The sequence below is a fragment of the Carassius carassius genome, chromosome 38 (genome assembly GCF_963082965.1).
Source record: "Carassius carassius chromosome 38, fCarCar2.1, whole genome shotgun sequence".
Lineage (NCBI taxonomy): Eukaryota > Metazoa > Chordata > Actinopteri > Cypriniformes > Cyprinidae > Carassius > Carassius carassius.
Window position 1 is genome coordinate 5,171,533 of NC_081792.1, and position 21,565 is coordinate 5,193,097.

General features: G+C 37.5%; 1 protein-coding gene across 1 annotated transcript in view; it reads left to right on the plus strand.

The window, feature by feature from the left end:
* The window catches only part of LOC132118925 (RNA-binding motif, single-stranded-interacting protein 2-like), a 71,655-nt gene extending 52,556 nt beyond the window's left edge, over nt 1-19,099 (plus strand). Inside the window, exons 3-14 of the mRNA XM_059528683.1 lie at nt 891-949; nt 1,057-1,148; nt 10,620-10,777; nt 11,098-11,177; nt 11,296-11,405; nt 11,496-11,539; nt 13,612-13,705; nt 16,985-17,035; nt 17,184-17,294; nt 17,432-17,509; nt 18,466-18,550; nt 18,770-19,099. Of these exons, the coding sequence (XP_059384666.1) occupies nt 891-949; nt 1,057-1,148; nt 10,620-10,777; nt 11,098-11,177; nt 11,296-11,405; nt 11,496-11,539; nt 13,612-13,705; nt 16,985-17,035; nt 17,184-17,294; nt 17,432-17,509; nt 18,466-18,543 (955 nt within the window). The 3' untranslated portion in view covers nt 18,544-18,550; nt 18,770-19,099. The remainder of the gene's footprint in view (nt 1-890; nt 950-1,056; nt 1,149-10,619; nt 10,778-11,097; nt 11,178-11,295; nt 11,406-11,495; nt 11,540-13,611; nt 13,706-16,984; nt 17,036-17,183; nt 17,295-17,431; nt 17,510-18,465; nt 18,551-18,769) is intronic.
* The last annotated feature ends 2,466 nt before the right edge of the window (nt 19,100-21,565 follow it).

Here is a 21,565-nt window from a genome sequence, read left to right on the forward strand (position 1 = left end):
AGTTTTGAGGGACAGACAGACAGTTGTGGTGGAGAAAAGCCCAGAACAGATTGTTTTGTCTCCAGGTAAATGTCTCAACCTGTACCAAAAAAAACAAAACAAAGGAATGCGAAGAGTTCAGAAAACCAGTAGTTGGTTATAAAAATGGGAAAATACATTTGGTGTTGAAGTGAAAAGTCATAATATCAGCAATAATCCCAGCGTTTGATTAACAAGCACGAACCACATATGATGTCCACTTATTTCTCACAGGCCAATACATAATACTCATTATCAGTCACACAGTATTCAACTTTGTATTTGTTTTTGTAAACGGAAATTGTGCATTTTGGTTAATATGATTTTTTAAATATACAGTATTTTAAATGAGACTTTATTTGATAAAAAACGTAATAATGTGAAATACTGCAATTTACAAATGCTGGACTTTGTTTTCCATGTTAATATATCATAAACTGTATATGATGTATTGTTGTGATGCATTGCACAGCTGTATTTTCAGCATCATTCCTCCAGTCTTCAGTGTCACATGATCTGCAGAAATCAGAATAATATGATGATTTACTGCTCAAGAAACATTTCTGATTATTATCAATGTTGAACACAGTTGTGCTGGTGAATATATTAGTGGAAACTGATGCATTTTGTATATTTTTTTAAGGATTCTTTGATGAATAGGATTTTTTTTTTATAGATTTGCTTTTGTAGTCTATACTGCTGATCAGCTCTTTGATCATCTACTTGTGATCATTTGAATGCATTCTTGCTATATGAACGTGTTAAATAATAACTATATACGTTTTTATATGGTTATATAAGGTTTTATCTTACCCCTCAGTAGTGTACAGTGCTGAGTCTCTCTTGACAGTCTTTGTATGGATGTTTTATAGATATGGAAAGATTGTGTCCACCAAGGCTATTCTGGACAAAACTACCAACAAGTGCAAAGGTGAGTGAAGCTCGGCTGTATGTTCTTGAGAGAATCACAATGAAATACCCTACGTATTTGACACAAATGTATTCACTTTATGTGTTTATTTATGTGTGTGTGTGTAGGTTATGGCTTCGTGGATTTTGACAGTCCTGCAGCAGCACAGAAGGCTGTGACGGCGCTCAAGGCCAGTGGAGTTCAAGCTCAGATGGCCAAGGTATACGATTACAGAACAAAAGCACATAAACCTCTGATACTCATGTAACAGTCTGAATGATCTGAACTGTTTGACGCTAGTGTCAGCAGTGTGCAGCGAGAAGGTCATCTTTGTTTATTCCATCAATTCCAGCTCTCCTGTCTAGAAATGATGTTTCTCAGAGATGTTTCTCAGGCCGTGGTGGTGTTGTTGTTTTGAGATCCTACTTAATGTTTCCGTTCTCAAACACATGGACACACACACACACACACAAATCTGATTGCTCTTTATCTTACAGTAGAGGTCGACCGATATGGTTTTTTTCAGGTCGATGCCGATTTTTTTAAATCCGGATCGGCCGATGGCCGATAAATGCTACCGATTTATTTTGGCCGATATTTGGCTGATATGTGCTTGTTTTTAACCTCTATTTGAAAGATATAATGTAAGTACACAAATAATTACTAAGATAGACAAAATTTCTCAACAAAAACATTTATTGAACACACCAATCTGAACTTGTACACTTAAATTAAAAATGTAAAAACATTGTATAAATAATGTATAACAAATATATTAAATAAACGAAACAGGTAAGAAGAAAGTAAACTGTCAAATAAACTTTTCAATGAAAAAATAAAGTTTAGTGCACTTTTAAAGTTTTAGTGCAGCATTTATCAAACTTCTGAGAACAATAAAATAAATTAACAATTTTAACAATAGTAGTGCTGACACACAGTAGCAACCAGCAAGATTTCTTTGTTTTAGGTTTGAATAAAACTATATACAGTAAGTAACAAGTGAACACAACAAATCTTATGGCTACCTAATCATTTTAAATAAAACATTCTTGAAGTTACTAAGTGAATAAAAAGTTTTTATTGCACTTGACTTAGCAGCATTAGATATTCTGCTTTAGATATCTCCTTGTTTCTGAGGGAAGGAAGATTTGTAAACAACAATAAAAATAGTAATGTGCATAATATTATATTTAGTTTTAATCCAACTTCCAGACCCTGAGTCTTCTTCAGCCCACCCATTCTCCACTGAAAGTTCTTAGGCTAATACTCCCAGTTTAAGAGCTGCAGGTTGTAATGCAGGAAACACAACTGCTCTGCATGTTCCCCTGTGAGCCTGCTCCTCTTCTTTCCATAGATAATCCCAATCTCACTGAATATTCTCTCGCTGGGAACAGAGGAGGGCGGTGGACAAAGGAATTTTCTTGCAAGTTGTGCTAGAAGGTGTAGGCGGGATGCATTCTGTTTCCACCATTCTAGTGGCAGACCAGTCTTTCTGTCAATCAGTGGCTCTCTGAGGTACTGATCCAGCTGCTCAGTGATGTGTTGCTCATCATTTTCTTTAGCAGGAGTTCCACCATGTGCCCCCAAAATGTTTGCATACATCTGTTCAAGAAGATCAGAGGGACCGGGTTGTTCTTCCTCCTCCTCCCGTCTCCGTTTCGGATCTGATTCTTGGACTTCAGTGGTGGCTGTTTTGCACTGTTCAGACACGATGGCGTTCTCTTCTTTCACCCATTCTTTGGCCTTATTCAGTGTCTCCACTGCAAAGATCTGACCCTTATAGCGAGGATCCAGCAGCGTCGCCAGCACCAAACATCTGTTCTCCTCCATCTTTGAAAATCTCCTCTCCAAGCTTTGACACATGGTTTCCCTGAGTGTTTTGATACCACTCGTAGTGGGACCCTCTGCCTGAAGCACCATCTTCAGCACAGCAATGCTGGGAATGATGCAGGAGACGGACGTCTCTGCCTTACTCATTTCAAAAGTAACTTCCTCAGTGGGGCCCAGTGTCTCGATCAAATTTGAGATGAGGGCCCACTGGTCTGCAGTTGGGGTTGTAAACTTTCCATGTTCTCCAGCATAAATGTTCAGAGCACGCTTCTGCTCCAGCATCCTCTGCAACATGTGTAACGTGGAGTTCCAACGGGTGGGAACAGCCTGAATTATGCTGTGCCGGGGGAGGTCAAGTTCTTCTTGAATGTCACTCAGACGCTGTTTTGCGAGCACAGAGTGGCTGAAGTGTGTAGCACATGTCTTTAACTTGGCGATAATGTCCCCCACTGCTCTCTGACTGCTGATGCCCTCATTTACCACAAGTTGTAATGTGTGTGCACTGCAGCTGAGATCTGGTATTTCTGCCAATCTGAGGCCTTTAATCATATTAGCACCACTGTCTCGGAGCACAAGCACAACTCTGTCGGGGGTGATGTCCCAATGTTTCAGCATGCTAAGGAACATCTTGCTGATGTATTCTCCAGTTTGGGAGCCAGACATGGCCTTAACATTTAGTACCACTTGTTTTCTTTCCCAGTCACTATTAATGAAATGGCATGTAAGACTCATCAATGACTCCGTCTCCCCAGACCAACAGTCTGTCGTGAACGCCAAATGAGGGCCAGCATTCTCTGAGGTGATCAGTGTTTTTTTTTTCTCTCCACACCTTTCATTATGTTTTCCAGCATGTCTGTGCGGTAATATTTTTCAGTCTTGAGGCTATACCGGGGTTCCAGTGTTGCAATTAAACGCCGAAAGCCAACATCCAAGACCACTGTAAATGGCTGGTTGTCTGTAGCAATCATTTCAAGTATTTGTGTATCAATCTTTTTTTGACCTCGGGTCAGAATTTTGCCATTTTCTTTGCGAATCGAACATTTGTGCTACAGTAGGCTGACTGAGATTGGTGGAAGCAGCAGCCGCTGCATCTTCTTTTTCTTTTACTGCCTCTTTGTAATCCTGGATGTGGTTTGCCTTCAGGTGATTCCACATGTTTGTAGTATTTTTACTTTTGCCTTTCTCAGCCCCCATGCTTACCAACTTGCTGCATATATTGCATTTGGCCTTCCCTGGTGTTGGCTGGGTGAAGCGCTGCCATAGGGGGTGGTTTTCTTTTCAGCCATCAGACTGTAATGACTAAAACAGGGGAAAAATACAAGGTTATGTTAGTATTTTTTGTATAGTATCTTGATGTCATCTTCAAGTCATTTTATAGATAGGTATAGATATAAAATCTAAAAAAAATTCATAATTCAGCTAATAATTCAGTGCATTGTAAGTAATACAAGGCTAAAAACATTTCTATCCTCTTCCCAAAAACTGTCCTGAAACATGTATTTATGGTTTATTTGTTTTGTTTGACGGACAAAGCTAAATGGACATAACCTAGTTATCGCAAAAAAGGGGGAAAAAACCCTTAGGCCATATGGTCAAAATTGAATGATTTAATAATATAGAAGTAGTAATAACGTATTTCACTAGTAAATGGTACATGTTTCCACTGTTCGATTGAGCCCGCGCCTCTCTCTCACACACACACACACAAATTGAAATTTTTCTCTGTAGGACTAGGAAGTCCATTACTTCTCCAGTAAGCAAGACTGTTATCACTTCTGGGGATGGGGACTTCAGACAGATAACCATCTAGCTGTTGAGCAGTTGAGCTTGTCATCTGCCTGACATTTGAGAAATATTTGAGAGAGTGTATTTAAATAGGGCCAGGGCATAAATAAACATTTTTATCAAATTAAAGCAGAAATCTCGCAGAAAATCGGCTACAATCTGATATTATGTAAGTGTGTGTGTGTATATATATATATATGTCACATATATAGTAGCCTAAGAACAAAAAAGCCAACGTATTATTATTATTTGAGGCTCTTTCTAGCAGAATTCCACTGAACACATCAGACACCGAGGGTGCGTGCCCCTCATCTGTTGCAGAAACGAGTCTTTTTTTTGCGCTCTGATCTCAGTCTCCTGCGCTTGGAGCTTCTCCGTCTCCACGCGGGTTCTCCGCATCCAGCGCGGCCTGGATCATTTCTCGTGCGCGCTGCCTTATTTCCACATCCAAGTAATGGTCTTTATAACGCGGATCAAGCACATTCGCAATGAAGTGCAGAGGATCCGAATAGATCTCAGTGAGACGTGTGCTAACAGACTCTATAAGACTGTACTTTTCTTTGTTTTCACTTCGTGGTCCGTCTTAATCTCTTTGTTAGGAGACGCTTTAGTGCTGCGAATAAAGGAATAAAGAAGAGAGAGAATGTTCTCACTGGTGTGAAGTGACTGTCGCGGGGAGCTCGTGGTCTGCGCTATGCAGGTGCACGTGCAGGTCGCGGTTTCTGTTTGCGTCATCTCAACATTTCGGCCGTGTTGTTTCGGTGATAAAAGTCTATCGGCCGAAAATGGCATTTTCGGTGTCCGAATATTCGGTGCATCCCTACACACAAATAATATAAGTACACACTCTGCAACTTCTCGATCGCTCCCGCGCCTCTCCCTCTCTCTCTCTCACACACATGCACACACAAATATAAGTAAACACTCTGCGACTTCTCGATCGTTCAATATGTATACATGTCCCGCTCCACACCTAGTCTACAGTGAAATACACAGTCACACAACATTACACTGTTTGGCCAGCATTTTAACTGTATTTAATCCAGCTGCTACTAGATAACGGTATGCTAAAGTTAGCTGCTGACTAGCGTCACATGCAGCGAAGCGATGTTTCTGTTATTCTAACGTACGTTTTCAGAGCATCCAAGAGAAACAAAGGCATAACAGTAGCACCGAAATGAAGCACAGAAATCCGTGTTGATATTCGGTCCGGTAGATAACGGTCGTTAAGGCACTAGTGCCGCAATGAAGACGCTAGCAAAGCAAAGCCAGTCCTTCACTAGCTTATAGTGCGTTGATCTCTTTTTTATTACTTATTTCTCTGCATTGAGTGACAACAGACACAAACAGAAAAAATAAAAGTCTCAAATTCACTGTCTGTAATTGCAAAATTCTTGCTTACTTATTGTGACATGATAGCAACCCTTCTGCTGTGATAATGCAACCTCAACTACGCTATCAATATCCAAAGTAGCCGAACTTCATGTCATGTTTTTTCTCGAAGTTGGCAGTAACATATCAAAAGTTTTTAATTAAATATAAAGGAGTTATAAGAATTTAATCCTTACCGTTTTCCTTAGGCACTGGAAGCTGAAGGTCTGCGGTCTGCTCACTCTGCTGGAAAATGACTCTAGGGGCAGCGTGCGTCGTACACATGTGCGCCTGCATAATAATCGGCTTGATATAGGTGGATATTAGCCGATGCCGATTATGTTGAAAAATGCAAAAAATCGGCCAATTAATCGGTCGACCTCTATTTTACAGTACTTGCACTCATATTGTACTGAAAGTGAAAGTACTGAGTAATGTGAGCTAACTACATGGATTTAACATGGGTAAAGTTAAGGTCTAGGGTTACATTTCAGGTTAATGCTAATTAATATACAATATACTGCAGTAAATACTTACCCCAAACATTTTTTTTATTCTTCTTATTATTTTTTTTAATAGATTAAAAGTTTATTCAGAAATGATGCATTCAATTATTCAGAAGTTGCAAAAAGACATTTATAATATTACAAAAAAAGATATTTCAAATAAATGCTGTTCTTTTGAACTTTCGTCAAAGAATACTATAGACACACACACACACACATATGTACATATATATCATGGTTTCCACAAAAAGTAAATAAACAGAGTAAAAACAACTTTAATAATAATCAGAAATGTTTACTGAGCAGCAAATCAGCATATCAGAATGATTTCTGAAGGATCATCTGAAAATTCAGCTTTGATAACAGCAGTAAATTAATAAGCAGAAGGAACATTAGAAAATATTTTAAACAGTAGTGTGCAGTACATGCAGAACAGCATGGTGAAATAAATTGCTACCCAAATTTTACCACAAACTAGACATGTACACATTTACATAGCAGTCTCATATACCAGTACCAGCCAAGCTGTGTTTTAATAGGATAATGTACAGTCTAGTACATTATTGTCACGCGCACACACACACACGTGCACACACACACACACACACACATATATATATATATATATATATATACATATATATATATATATATATATATACATATATATATATATATATATATATATATATATATATATATATATATATATATATACATATGCTGATTTGAAACTGTCTTTATGAATTTACACATTTGTCTAGATAAAGATATGTTAATTATGTTAATAAAGATATGCATGTATTTCTCTTATTTCAGAAATACTGGTAAATAAATTCTGGTAAATATTTTTTCTGGAAAATATTCCTTAAAAAAATAATGTTTTTTAATAATAATTTTATTGTTGGTAGTAGCACTATGTTACATTAAGTCATATTTATATGCCTCATTCTTTTCTTTCAAGTTTTTTTATTTTGATGGGTTGCTGTGAAGATAGTTTTTCTCAAATTAAAGGGTCAAATGCTCATGAACTGACTGTCAGAGCAATTCTAGAGATCATGTTCATGTATGTATGTCCTCATTTAGTTGCTGAAAACTCTTCAGTATATGTGTAGTAAACGAAACCATTCATTCACACAGACACACAGAACATGCAGGATTCTTATTTAAATAGTATTTTTGCAGCATAAAGTGATAGTTCACCCAAATTAATTAATGTGATGTGATGTTTATCTGCTTACCTCCAGGGCATCCAAGATGTAGGTGATTTGTTTCTTCAGTAGAACACAAATGGAGATTTTTAACTCATACCGTTGCAGTCTGTCAGTCATATAATGGAAGTGGATGGGAATCACAGCTTTGAGAGTGAAAAAAACGTACACAAACAAAACCAAATTAAACCCTGCGGCTCGTGACGATACATTGATGTGTAAAGACATAAAATGATCAGTCTGTGCAAGAAACTAAACAGTATTTATGTAGTTTTTTAACTCTGATTCACAGCAATGTCCGAACTGTCCTGAGCATGTTCTCAACAGCAGGCACCTGATGTGTCTTCTTCTTCTTCTTGCTTTACGGCGAATCACAGACTTATAAGTGCATTACCACCACCTATCTCTCAAATGGACCATTGATACTCTGTCAGGCGCTGGCTGTTGAGAACACACTCAGGACAGTTCGGATATTGCAGTGAATCAGAGTCCCACGAGGACACCAGTGTGCATGCACGGGGAAGAGACCGATCTCTCGAGGAGAGGCGCATTGGGCTTTTAAACAGCGGCGGTGATGAGGCTCCATTCACATCAGGTGTGCCCCATCACACGCCGCCAGCCCTGACTCGTCCAGCGCCCCTCCTCTCACACACCCACTCCAGTCGGGAGTCTGGTGAAGGGCGGCGATTTAGGACGGGGTGCCGATGATAATCAGGGAGGAGGCAGCTGACTCGACACAATCCATACAGTGAACATTTTGTTGAAAGAACAAATGGTAACACTTTATGTCAATGTGACGTAGTTGCAAATGTAACATGAACTTAATATAGCAATAACAGTAAATGATGCATGTTTATTAATATTACCTAACACAATTAATATTACACTACAACAACGTCACCTTAAAATAATTTAAAAAAACGAACCCATTTGTAATTTCTCTCTGCTAGCAATTTGAATAAACTTTGTTTAATGTTAACTATAAAACACAGTGGATGCTGATTCAAAAAAATAGCATATTTTGGGCTTCTGAATCCCTCCTTGATGAATATCTTAATAATCTCACTACAGTATATAAAGCATATTATATGAGCCATAAAAGTTTGATGTATCGTGTATGATACTCAACAAAAAAGACATGCACATTTTCTTATTCTTATTTTTATTCTGTTCCATAAAAAATAGATTATTCTGCCTATAATTTCATATCTCAGGTGCTTAACTTGACAGTCTGATTAAATAATGCATAAGAAAGGGATCTGTGCAGCTCACTGTAATTACTTCTGGTTCATTTATCACACTACAGTAGAAGGTCAGGACGAGCTCATTGCATTGTGGGATACAGTGTTATGTGAAGTGTGCTCGTTTGTTTACTACATATTCTGGCAGGTATTAGTAGTAGGTCATCGTCTGGGTATGCATACTATAATGTTGCATACTTTGCGTAGTATTCAGTATACTGCATAACACAAAAAGAGGAAGAGCAGTGGGTTAGTATGCTGTGAAGTTGCTTTATTACTCAGTCATTTAAGGAATTATTGTGTCAAATATTTTGTTTCATACGGTTGTAGTTTTTTCTCTTTCATTTTAGCATGTCAGATCACTTCATCTGTGAAATGAATCTGTTGATCACTCTCAGGGATCTGTGAGCTCTCAGCCGTGTGATGATTTGGCTCTGTAAATGTGCTTTCTGCAGCAAGGCACTTAAACAAGCCTGTACCTTGATTCCAACAAATAAATGATGCAAATTTGATTATGTGCTACTTTAAAAGAATTTCATATAGGGCTTACATTTCTTTAGTTCCCAAAAAAATTACAGTGATGACATGTATTCCTCAAAAGCACTGTGAAGCCTGACAGTATGAGAAATCCAACCCCCGAGAGAAAAAAAAAAAAGTTTGCGTTATACAGGTTTTTTTTGTCTTGGTTGTTGGTAAAAGTCATGAAAAATACAAGAATAACGCTGTAGCTAGTAGCCAGCACACATAATGTCCTCTTGGTTGGGAGAGCATAAGCAAATGTTAGTTCTAAAATAACAATTCTTTGAATGAAATAAAAAAATGGAATCTTCAATGTGAACGTAAAGTATTCAAAGTGTCTAGATGAACAGTGATTTTGTCTGATTAACCCCCTGGTGTTTTTGTTACATCAAAATGGTGCTAAACTTAGTAAAGGTTTTGGTACTTGCTATGTGAGCACAGACACACACACAAAACATTATCCTGAAAAAAAGTCTTGTATTGTTTTTCTGTCAAAAATGGCCACACTGGAAATGCATGGGAAAGAAATGCTCATTTTTTTGAGATATCAACCTCAGATTTGGAACACAACTTTAGATTTATAGATCTTATTTCATCTGTTGGAAAATCTATATTTCATTTAAAAAGTTTTTTTTTTTTTGTAAAATTTACATAATAATAAATCTAAACGTCTATAAAGAAAATATATATATTTTTCATTTCAGCAATAATCTACCTTTAAAAATAGTCCAAGAGTCTGTGCTCCAAAGCATTCAAGATTTATGATAGTTTAATTTGGAATTTAAATTTTTAGGTGTCATACCTATTCCATAAATATAATTTAGTACCATAAAACCCCCTAAAAATACAAAATATTAAGTAAAAGAATAGAAAACTTTTTTCAGAATAAAATATAGTACATTCATGAAATTGCATTAAAAAAACATTTATAGGATTAATAAAAAGCATTTAAACCATATCATAACCAGATCATTGTTATTCCAGTCCCACTTATAAATACTCTAGTGCTGTCAGCTCTAAGTGTTACCATTGCACTCAACCCTCCTGTATTAAAATATATGTTATGATTCTTTATAAATCTTTTAATAGCGCATTTACTTTTTCCATGTATGTTTTCCTAGTGTGTGAGATGAAGGAAAATGTAAAACTGCTACTATAAACTATTAATGTTATCATTCTGATGTAGATGAGTGCAGATTTACTCTATTATTTGCTTTATTATTTTTAGCAACAGGAACAGGACCCTACCAACCTGTACATCTCTAACCTTCCCATGTCTATGGACGAGCAGGAGCTGGAGGCCATGCTCAAGTCCTTCGGCCAGGTGATTTCCACACGGATCTTACGGGACGCTAACGGGACCAGCAGGGGCGTGGGCTTCGCGAGGTACTTTAATAATTCCTCACGCTGCAGTGAATCCTCCAGTCCAGTTACCTACTAATAATATTTAATTATAATGCACATTTAAGTTTAGTATGCTAATTATAAAGGTGCTGACATTGAATTGTACTTGCAAAAAAAAAAAAAACATTAATTATTATATTTTTTATTATTATTATTATTGTAATCATCAATATTTCAGTTAGGATATATATGTCCCTTCCATCTCTTATATATAAAATATATATGGTCATAAAAATAAATAAATAATAATAATACAACTTTTCCCACTGGTTTAATTGTTTATTCATGTATTTGAATAACAGGATGGAATCCACGGAGAAATGTGAAGCCATCATTCAGCATTTTAATGGAAAATATATCAAAACCCCACCAGGAGTGCCAGGTAGATGATATATAAATCATTTAATATAAATTCCAGTTAAAGAATTCATTATTGATTATGGAGCAATAACATGTATTCATTTTTAAAACTTATTTCCTACTGGCTGCTTCACCTGTAGTTCCCACAGAACCGTTGTTGTGTAAGTTTGCTGACGGAGGACAAAAGAAGCGGCAGAACCAGTCAAAGTACCTACAGAACGGGCGAGCCTGGCCTAGAGATGGTGAAACGGTACGAGAGCTTTCACTGTGGACTCTGACTCTGTTTATACTGACCTTGTACATTTAATATAAAGCTAATCATTCTCCTTTCCACGTTCAGGGAGGAATGACGCTCCCATACGACCCAGCAGCCTTACAGAACGGGTGAGCACAGAGAAACATTCGCACACACACAGAGCCTCTCATTTTTTAAGAGTGTAAGAAAGAACTTGCTTTAGATCAGTATTTAAAGGTCTAGCCTTGTTCATGTTGTTTTCATAAACCTCACTGGTTCTCGTGCGTCAGTCGAGCTTCCGTATACCATATTTGATGTGCTTCACATATGTGCGCTGATCAATGTGTATGTGCGATTAAAAGCCTAAATGATATCTGTTCATCATATAAAGCAACCGCGTCTCCCCAGAAGACTTGGATTAAACTTCTTAGCGTTCTGGCGCACTATGGCTGCCGTCGCATCATCCAGGTGGATGCTGCACACTGGTGGTGGATGAGGAGATACCCCCTGACTATGTAAAGCGCTTTGAGTGCCTAGAAAAGTGCTATAGAAATGTAATGAATTAAACTGATTAAGATGGATTACTTTTATGAACTCTTTGTGAACATTTTGAAGCATCAGTGCAAGATTGGGTTTCATGGATTTTTAAATCTCTCAGGCTTCATTAAAAATATTTTCATTTGTGTATCAAATTCAAGGTTTTTGTGGTGACAGAATTGACATTTTTTTGGGTGGACTATCCCTTTAAGACTTTAATTTCCCAAAAAAAAGGGTCTCGATGTCATTTTAAAGGGATAGTTCACTCAAATAGCAAAATGATGTCATTAATGACTCACCCTCATGTCGTTCCAAACCCGTGAGACCTCCGTTTATCTTCGGAACACAGTTTAAGATATTTTAGATTTAGTCCGAGAGCTCTCAGTCCCTCCATTGAAGCTGTGTGTACGGTCTACTGTCCATGTCCAGAAAGGTAAGAAAAACATCATCAAAGTAGTCCATGTGACATCAGAGGGTCAGTTAGAATATTTTGAAGCATCGAAAAAACATTTTGGTCCAAAAACAACAAAAACTACGACTTTATTCATCATTGTCTTCTCTTCCGTGTCTGTTGTGAGAGAGTTCAAAACAAAGCAGTTTGTGATATCTGGTTCGCGAACAAATCATTTGATGTAACCGGGTCTTTTTGAACCAGTTCACCAAATCGAACTGAATCATTTTAAACAGTTTGCCTCTCCAATACGCATTAATCCACAAATGACTTAAGCTGTTAACTTTTTTAATGTGGCTGACACTCCCTCTGAGTTAAAACAAACCAATATCCCGGAGTGATTCATTTACTCAAACAGTACACTGACTGAACTGCTGTGAAGAGAGAACTGAAGATGAACACCAAGCCGAGCCAGATAACGAACAAAAGACTGACTTGTTCTCGAGTCAAGAACCATTTCTGTCAGACGTGTCCGATTCGAGAACCGAGGAGCTGATGATACTGCGCATGTGTTGTGTGATTCAGCGTGAAGCAGACCAACACACAGAGCGTCTGAACTGAACTGATTCTTTTAGTGATTGATTCTGAACTGATTCTGTGCTAGTGTTATGAGCGCGGGTAAACCGAAGGCTTGAATGAAGGGCAATCATCGCCAATGACGCCAAGCACAAAAGAACCGGTGAACCGTTTTCTTCAACCGGTTTATTAAATCGAACTGTCCGAAAGAACTACTGGTGATTCGAAAACCGATGCAACCGGATCTTGACTCTTGAACGAGTCAGTCTGTTGTTCATTATCTGGCTCGGCTCGGTGTTCATCTTCAGTTCTCTCTTCACATCAGTTCAGTCAGTGTACTGTTTGAGTAAATGAATTACTCCGGGATATTGGTTTGTTTGAACTCAGAGGGAGTGTCAGCCACATTAAAAAAGTGAACAGCTAACTGACCCTCTGATGTCACATGGACTACTTAGATGATGTTTTTCTTACCTTTCTGGACATGGACAGTATACCATACACACAGTTTCAATGGAGGGACTGAGAGCTCTCGGACTAAATCTAAAATATCTTAAACTGTGTTCTGAAGATAAACGGAGGTCTCACGGGTTTGGAACGACATGAGGGTAAGTCATTAATGACATTATTTTGCTATTTGGGTGAACTAACCCTTTAAATGAACATCTAATTTCTTAAAGTGTGCTAATGTTTCTTACTGTTTTTGCTTATTATTTTCAGGTTTTATTCTCCTCCGTACAGCATTGCTCCAAACAGAATGATTGCCCAGACCTCTCTGTCTCCATACATGCCCTCACAAGTACCGTCTTACCAGGTCAGCATCAAGATAATCATAGCAATTTAATGCATGTCATTAACTGTATGTTCTATACACACACAGTGATACAGCTACTTTCTAGGGATATAACGATTAACCGTGAGCCTGTCAAAAATCAATTCAAATAGTTAACAATTCAAATCAGTTGAGATGCTAAACAAATCGCATTTTAAGTTAAATGAATGTATCTCTGAGGGGAACTGTCTTTAGAAAAGTTTACGCTGTATTTTCTTTCCATCTCGTCTCTGAACAATGCATATTAAAGTAGTGTTTATAAGCGCAGCGCTGCTTTGTTTACAGCGGTAACCCAGAAAATGCTGTAACATTGCTGTTCATGAGCGCCACCTGCTGTCAGAGAGTGAATCTGCGTCTCGTTCAGCTCGTCTGCTGTTTCCTTCAGATATGTTTTATGTGGTATAGTTTCACAAAACTAAAGTCAGACAATTCTGTTTTTACTTCAAATTTCTAAATTATACGCTGTAATTCTGATTAAAAGCTACTCATGATTAAAATCCAGTGTTTGCCTCTCATTTGAAATGGAGAGAGCACAGACAAACCCTTAGTTTGTTCATATTAAGAGATTTCTTTTCTTTGTGTAACTTACTTGTTTGATTTGGGGTTTGTTTTAAAATTTGGAAGTTTAAAGTTTTGTTATCTTTTAGTCTCACAAAGAAATAAAAATGAGGCAGCAATAGCTTAATGAAATGACACCTTTTCATTTACTGTATAATGTCTTCGATCTCATTTTGTTAATTAAAATCGTGAGAAAATCGAATCGAGAGTTGAGTGAATCGTTACATCCCTACTGCTTTCACACAATATTGTTGCGCAGTGTTATTGAAAATATTTCTTAAAACATTACTAAGGTCAGAGCTAATGATAGTTGTCTACTGGGACTCCTTGACTACATATGGTTCAAATACATAATGTTTCATCATCAAATTCCAGCTATTGTAGACAAATTATCAGAAATGAGTTGAACTTTAGTTTAGTACAGCAACATTTCATTATTAATTAACTCTTTTACTCATCGGTTTTACAATTCCAAGTCTTTAAACAGACGTTCTTGTTTGTCACCTGTGAACTTTAGGTCGATCCAGATTACATGTTTAATTTTGGTTGTGATAGTGAGCTCAAGCGAGTGTGTGCCGCTGCCGGCAGCAGAGAGTGTGTTCAGCCGCAGTGACTCAGCGGAGCGGGGGCTTGTGGGAACTCTGACACCTTATTGAGTGCTGATGGATGAATGTTTGCTGAGATCCTGTATGTCTGGCACGCGTACTCAAAAGACACTGAACGGCCCATTTGAGCCAGGTTACTGTGTAATGACGCTACGTCTCAGTCTGCTAGTGCGTAACATTCGTCTTATCTGAAGAGGTTTTTTAATGGACTGAAGACTGTTCAGCACATTAAATACATAAAGGAGTAGCTCACACCTCATCATTCATTGCATTGTTTTTTTTAAGTGCCGATGCATGGTGATTTTTATTAAAGCTTGGGGTTAGATTCTTTTCGAACTTTTCGAAAAAAGAAAAATGGGGAGTAGTTGGGGGTTCAATGCCTTGCTCAAGGGCACCTAAGTCGTGGTATTGAAGGTGGAGAGAGAACTGTACATGCACTCCCCCCACCCACAATTCCTGCCGGCCCGAGACTCAAACTCACAACCTTTCGATTGGGAGTCCGACTCTCTAACTATTAGGCCACGACTTCCCTACGCCTGTTCGTGTTTTGTTTCCTACAAACTCAATTTGTGAATGTGTCATCATTAACTATAAATACAGTACAGATATTTCATAAATCATCACTAATTCCTATTAAACATAGAGTCTTAATTATTGTCCAACTTCCCTGAAAACCCCTTTGGCCTAAACATAATCTACAATATACAGATTAGAAACATTCATCTAAAAAAAAAAAAAAAAGAGCAAAATAAAATATAGATATTTTATCACACTTTCCGATGTTTAACAAAATACTTGAAAAATTACACGCATGTGCAGTATCATCAGTTCATCGGTTCTCAAATCGGACGTGTCCGAAAGAAACAGCTCTCGGTTCAGTGTACTGGTGATCCCAAAAAAGATGCAACCGGTTCTTGACTCGAGAAGGAGAACTGCTCCAGCAGTGGACGTGTTCGTTCGTTATCTGGCTCGGCTCGGTGTTCATCTTCAGTTCTCTCTTCACAGCAGTTCAGTCAGTGTACTGTTTGAGTAAATGAATCACTCCGGGATATTGGTTTGTTTGAACTCAGAGGGAGTGTCAGCCACATTAAAAAAGTTAACAGCTTAAGTCATTTGTGGATTAATGCGTATTGGAGACGCTGACCGTTTCAAACGATTCAGTTCGATTTGGTGAACTGGTTCAACTGGTTCACTAAGAAGAAACGGCTAAATTGAACGATTCGTTCACAAATTGGAAATCACTAATTGATATTTGTTCTGTCACTTTTAATCAGTTGAATGTATCCTACATGAATAAAAGTATTACATTTCTTCCAAAATATATCTTACAGACCCTTTTAAAAAATGTAGTGTCTATATATATATATATATATCTCCTTTAACAGAGGCAAACCTCGTCCCATTCCTGTCACTGGCACTGAATGGGAACTGAATGGGAAAATAAATTTGATTAACCATTATTATAATCAAACTTATTTAATGATCAACACTCGAGTGAACAAACATTGTACACAGATTTGAAATTTGAAATCAAAAATTGCTTTTGTATTAACCTTTTAATAAAGGAATTACATTTCTTCCCCGATTCGCCTGCAACAGTGGCTGTAATAAAAGCTGTTTCCATGACAGGTTTATTCAAACATACATTAAATAATGAAGACAACAGTTTAAGTAAAAATAAAAAATGTAATGTAGTGCATATATTTAGCTAGAGCATATATTTAAAAATAGTTATTTTTCTGACGAATGGGTTTATGGACATTGAATGGCTTTTCTGAGGTAAATGTAACATTATGTGTGAACGTTGTTTAGAAGCTGATTTATTGATGTCTTTAAAGAATTTTCTGCAGATGAAACAGTTTGCACAATTACACAAGATACAATACACTTCAGTAAGTGGATAATGTTTTGTCTATTTCAGAAAATAGCATAAAGGATTGATCTTGAGATTTAAGAATCTGTATGAGTATCGATTAAAAATGATAATTGTTTTACTTTGCAAAAAATAAAACAAATAAATAAATAAATAATCGGTCAATGATTTCAACCCTGTTTGTGAAATCTGAGTGCATTACTAGTGTTTTGTCTGTGTCCACAGGTGCACAGCCCGTCCTGGATGCATCATCAGTCGTACCTCATGCAGCCCACCGTGAGTGTCTGTAGCTTTACATGAAAGTGTCCATGCATGTGGTGTTTAATAAGAAAAGAAACACAATGTTGACTCAGACACCCATGAGGTTTGGATATCTAGAAATCAGCCTTGGTTTCTGGGTTTCTGAGCATCTCTCTCTCCGTAGGGGGCCGTTCTGACCTCAGCTATGGATCACCAGATGTCCATTCAGCCCACGTCTATGATCGGACCCCTGACCCAGCAGCTCAGTCACCTGTCGCTGGGCAGCGCTGGCACGGTTGGTGGCCTAGTACCATGAATTTTAACTTTAATAGTTCCTCATTAAGACTTTGTCTTCTTAGTGGAATCTAATTTCCATCAAAATGTAAAGGAAAGTTTTTGTTTAACCGTTTGTTGTATTCCATTTGCCCACAGTATATACCCAACGCAGCTATGCAAGGGACGTATATCCCTCAGTACACCCCAGTGCCTGCCTCTAGTGTTACATTAGAGGTATAACAAGCATCTGTCTGCTGAACAGTCAGTCACTAGCCCCTTTCACACTGCACGTAGGTCCCGGAAAATTGTTTTGAAGGCAGAAGAAAAAAAAGGAAGGTCCAGGAGAGAATGAAAAGCATGGTGAGAATAGTCCATCTGCCATCAGTGGTTCAACCGTAACGTTATGAAGCGACGAGAGTACTTTCTGTACACGAAGAAAACAAAAATAATGACTTTATCCAATTTCTTCAACAAATGTCTCTCCAAATCAGCATAGCGCCATTTTGGCAAATCTGAGCTGTACGCAGATGGTGTACACTCCACACTGCGCCGATGGATTGTTTGCTTTCAAACCAAAGCATAAATGGACATAAAAAACATATCCTTTTTGGTGTGGCTGATACAGAAGAGCGTACGCTCAGATTTGCCAAAATGGCACTACGCTGATTTGGAGAGACATAGAGCAGAAGAATTGATGAATAAAGTCATTATTTTTGTTTTCTTCATGTTCAGAAAGTACTCTCGTCGCTTCACAACGTTACGGTTGAACCACTGATGGCAGATGGACTATTCTCACCATGCTTTTCATTCTTTCCTGGACCTGGACACTGTCATTTATTTGGCAGTCTATGGGACAGTCTCAAGCCTCCCGGTTTTCATCCAAAATATCTTAAATTGTGTTCCAAAGATGAACAAAGTTTTACAGATTTGGAACGACATGTGAGTGATTAATGATTAAATAGTGACTCTTTAAGTGAAAGTTAACATGCCTCGCGTTTTCGACTCGTACATTACACGTCACATCCTGATGTCACGTGTCTTTACGGGTTGTGTGTGAACGCACGCACATATTCCAGGAAATCACTGGCAGTGTGAAAGGAGCAAAATCTAGCGACTAGCGAATACGGAACAATTGCTGGGACACATTACCCGTGTAAGACTTTGATTTATTCTGGTTCTTTGTCATGTAGGAAAACAGTGGACAGCAGCAGGTTTCCATGGAGACGCCTTCAGAACACACTAATTATTCCTATCAACACAGCAAATGAAGCTACGGTAAGACAACAAGTCAAATGGCAGGTCATTGTTTTTCACGGTTTTCCACTCAAAGCACTGCTTTAGGCCAAAAGTTAGACTTTATATAAGAGATAAAACTGATATCACCTTCCAGTGTATTTGAAGATCATGTCTGCTCCCTTCCTTTAACAGAAAGTATGAATGCAATTGTATGAATGTATCTCTTGTCTCTCTCTGTCCGTCCTGGACCCATTACAGGTCCTCTGGAGGTGCTACACAGTGCTGTGGATCATGGGAATCTCTCTGAGATTTGGGGATTACACAGACAAAGAACACCAGAGGGGATCCGGATCACAAAATGAGCGTGTATCTTTTGTAGGACAGAAAGGAAAGTCGCTTAGCCCACAGTGGGAGACTGTGCAAAAGAGCTATCAATCTTTCATTTATTTTGATAACAAAACAGAAAAAAAGCATTAAAAAAAATCATGATTTAGAAAAGGGTAAGGAAAAAACAATGTTTGTTTTATGCACGTAATGGCAAATTCTTTTTTTTTTAAGAACTACCCTGTTGAAAAAAACAAAAACAAAACAAAAGCGCATGTGCTGGTAAGGTATGGTTAGAAGCATGCAGCTATTCCTGAGCTATTCCTGGTCCTAACTAGCTCCTGCTCATAACCTAAGCTAATGAGCTAATGAGCTTAAACCAGGCCAAACCAGCTGCCATGTTTCAAACCATACCTAACCAGCACATGCTGTTTTTTTCAACAGGGTTGTTCTTTATTATGGGTGGATCAAAAAAGAGAAAGTTTTTTTTTAATTGTTTGTAAAATAAGCAACTTTTTGTTCTTTTTTCTTCGGTCAGCAGCAGTAAGATGTTTTGTTCCGATTAAGATGCAAACAGTGGATTTTGCTTGTATTATTTTTGAATTTGTTGTTTGATATTTAGGTGTTTTGGTGAAGAAACCATTTAAAGCCACTTCTTTATGCTGCACCAGTTTAAGACCCTTCCAAGAAATCGTGATGAAATCACTCTAATTCAATCATCATTTCTCTGTAAGCAACAGACAATCATTAACTTATTATTTATTGCAAAGTTTGGTACATACCAAGGCAATATAGCTTTGTCTTTCAAGTTCATATGAATTATTAAATGCAGAAATAGCGATTTATCTAGTTATGTGCATTTTCCTTTTAATTAGTTATAGAAATTAATCAGAATCTTTGTAAAATAAATAATAATAATAAATAAATATGAGGGGCATTTTAAATCGACTGATTAGCTGTGAAACAGTTTGTGCCTATCGTTACAGTGTTCAAGATCAATTCATTTTTATTTAAAATTTAAAAAGTTTAAATAATTTTATAGAAATAAAAATTCTGTATTCTCTCCTGATACTGTAAAGTTAGAGATAGGGCTGATTTAGTGTTTTGTTTTTTTGTGGTGTATATACAGAAATGATACCAAATATTTCAGGTTTCTGAAAGCTGGTTTTTGTGTTTAAATGTGCATTACAATGTACATAGTGTTTCATACATGTGAGCTCCATTGGCCTACAGTACAGGAGTCTAGAGGAAGTGACTTTAAGTGGTTTGTTAGTATCACAAATAGTTCATAAAAGTGATGAGAACACGTGACTTGATGAAGCGGTTCAGTACCACACTGCTAGAAGTCAGCAGATATGTGTCAGTCTGGTTGGAAAAACTGGCGTTCTGGTAGGCTTGAAAGAAAGATTCACCTTATGAATCCATCAAACACTTGCAGTAGGAGAATACAATCATGAAAAGAGAAGAAAATCCAAGGAATTTGGTTTTTATCTGGCCTTTATGTTATGCAGGGTTTCATTTTTTTTATTTTATGGTCAAAAGTCATTCTTAAAGGTACACTATAAGTTCCGGCACACTAGTGGTTAATAAAACTGCATGTGTCCAGATTTTTGTCCTTCTTAACTTTCCACAGTGGTTTATTTTTACTAGCATATTTACTTTTTTTTATTTTTTAATATAGTATAGTTCACCCAAAAACAAGAATTTGCTGAAAATGTACTCACCTCACGTCATGTTTTGAGAAATGTAGCATTACATGCAGTGAATGGGTGCCGTCAGAATGAGAGTCCAAACAGCTGATAAAAGTTCACAGTAATCAGTTCACATCTGGAGAAGACAAAAGATGAGTGTTTGTAAGAAACGAATCTATCAAGATAACTACAAACCCTTGCTTCTGGCTAAAATACGAGTCCATAATATTGCTTTCTCCAGTTAAAGTCAGAACAGAAATCTGCACAGATCAAGCACTGCTCACAAGCGGAAACAGCTCTAAACAAATCTGTGGCTGGATTTTAATGTGACAGGATAACAGGGGATGGGCTTACTTGTGGATTATTGTGATGTTTGGACATCACCCATTCTCTGGAGAGCTGTTCATCTTATCTAGCCTGAGGGTGAGTAAATGTGTTTTGTTTTTAGGATGTTTAGATGTTGTAAAACAAGACCAATACACTGATGTTTTGCAGTGTGTTACGGTGACGTGGCCTCATCAGGTTGTGTGTTATCATGGCTTCGGTTCTGTACAGTGCAGAGATTTGTAGAAATATCTTCAAAACGGTGCTGGGTTATACATGAGACATGTATAGCAGGAAAAAAGATGAAATGGAACAGACGTTTAGGATCGAGGAGGACAGAAGCAGTTCTTCAGCAAGCGCAGTGGCTTTCTTCATGCTGCTGTTTTTCTGTTTTTTAATGATTTGTTTTCACTGATGTGTTTTGTTTTATCTTCTAAGTGAGATTAGCCGAGTTTTTGGGCAAAGCTTTACTTTCTAAAAACTTTTTTTAGGTGATGAATTCATTTGGTTGTGTGTGTTGGTTGCTGTTCGTTTTTAAATCCCTGATTCATAGGATTTTTTTTGTGTTTGTGTGCAAAGAAAAGACATTTTCTTGAGTTACTTACATGCTCTTATGTCTTTCGCTGTGCTGTTTGTTGTTTTACTTGAAATGTACTGTCCTGGTCAATCATGATGCACTTCTACAAGGGTTTAAATATCCAAAATGAAACTTTTT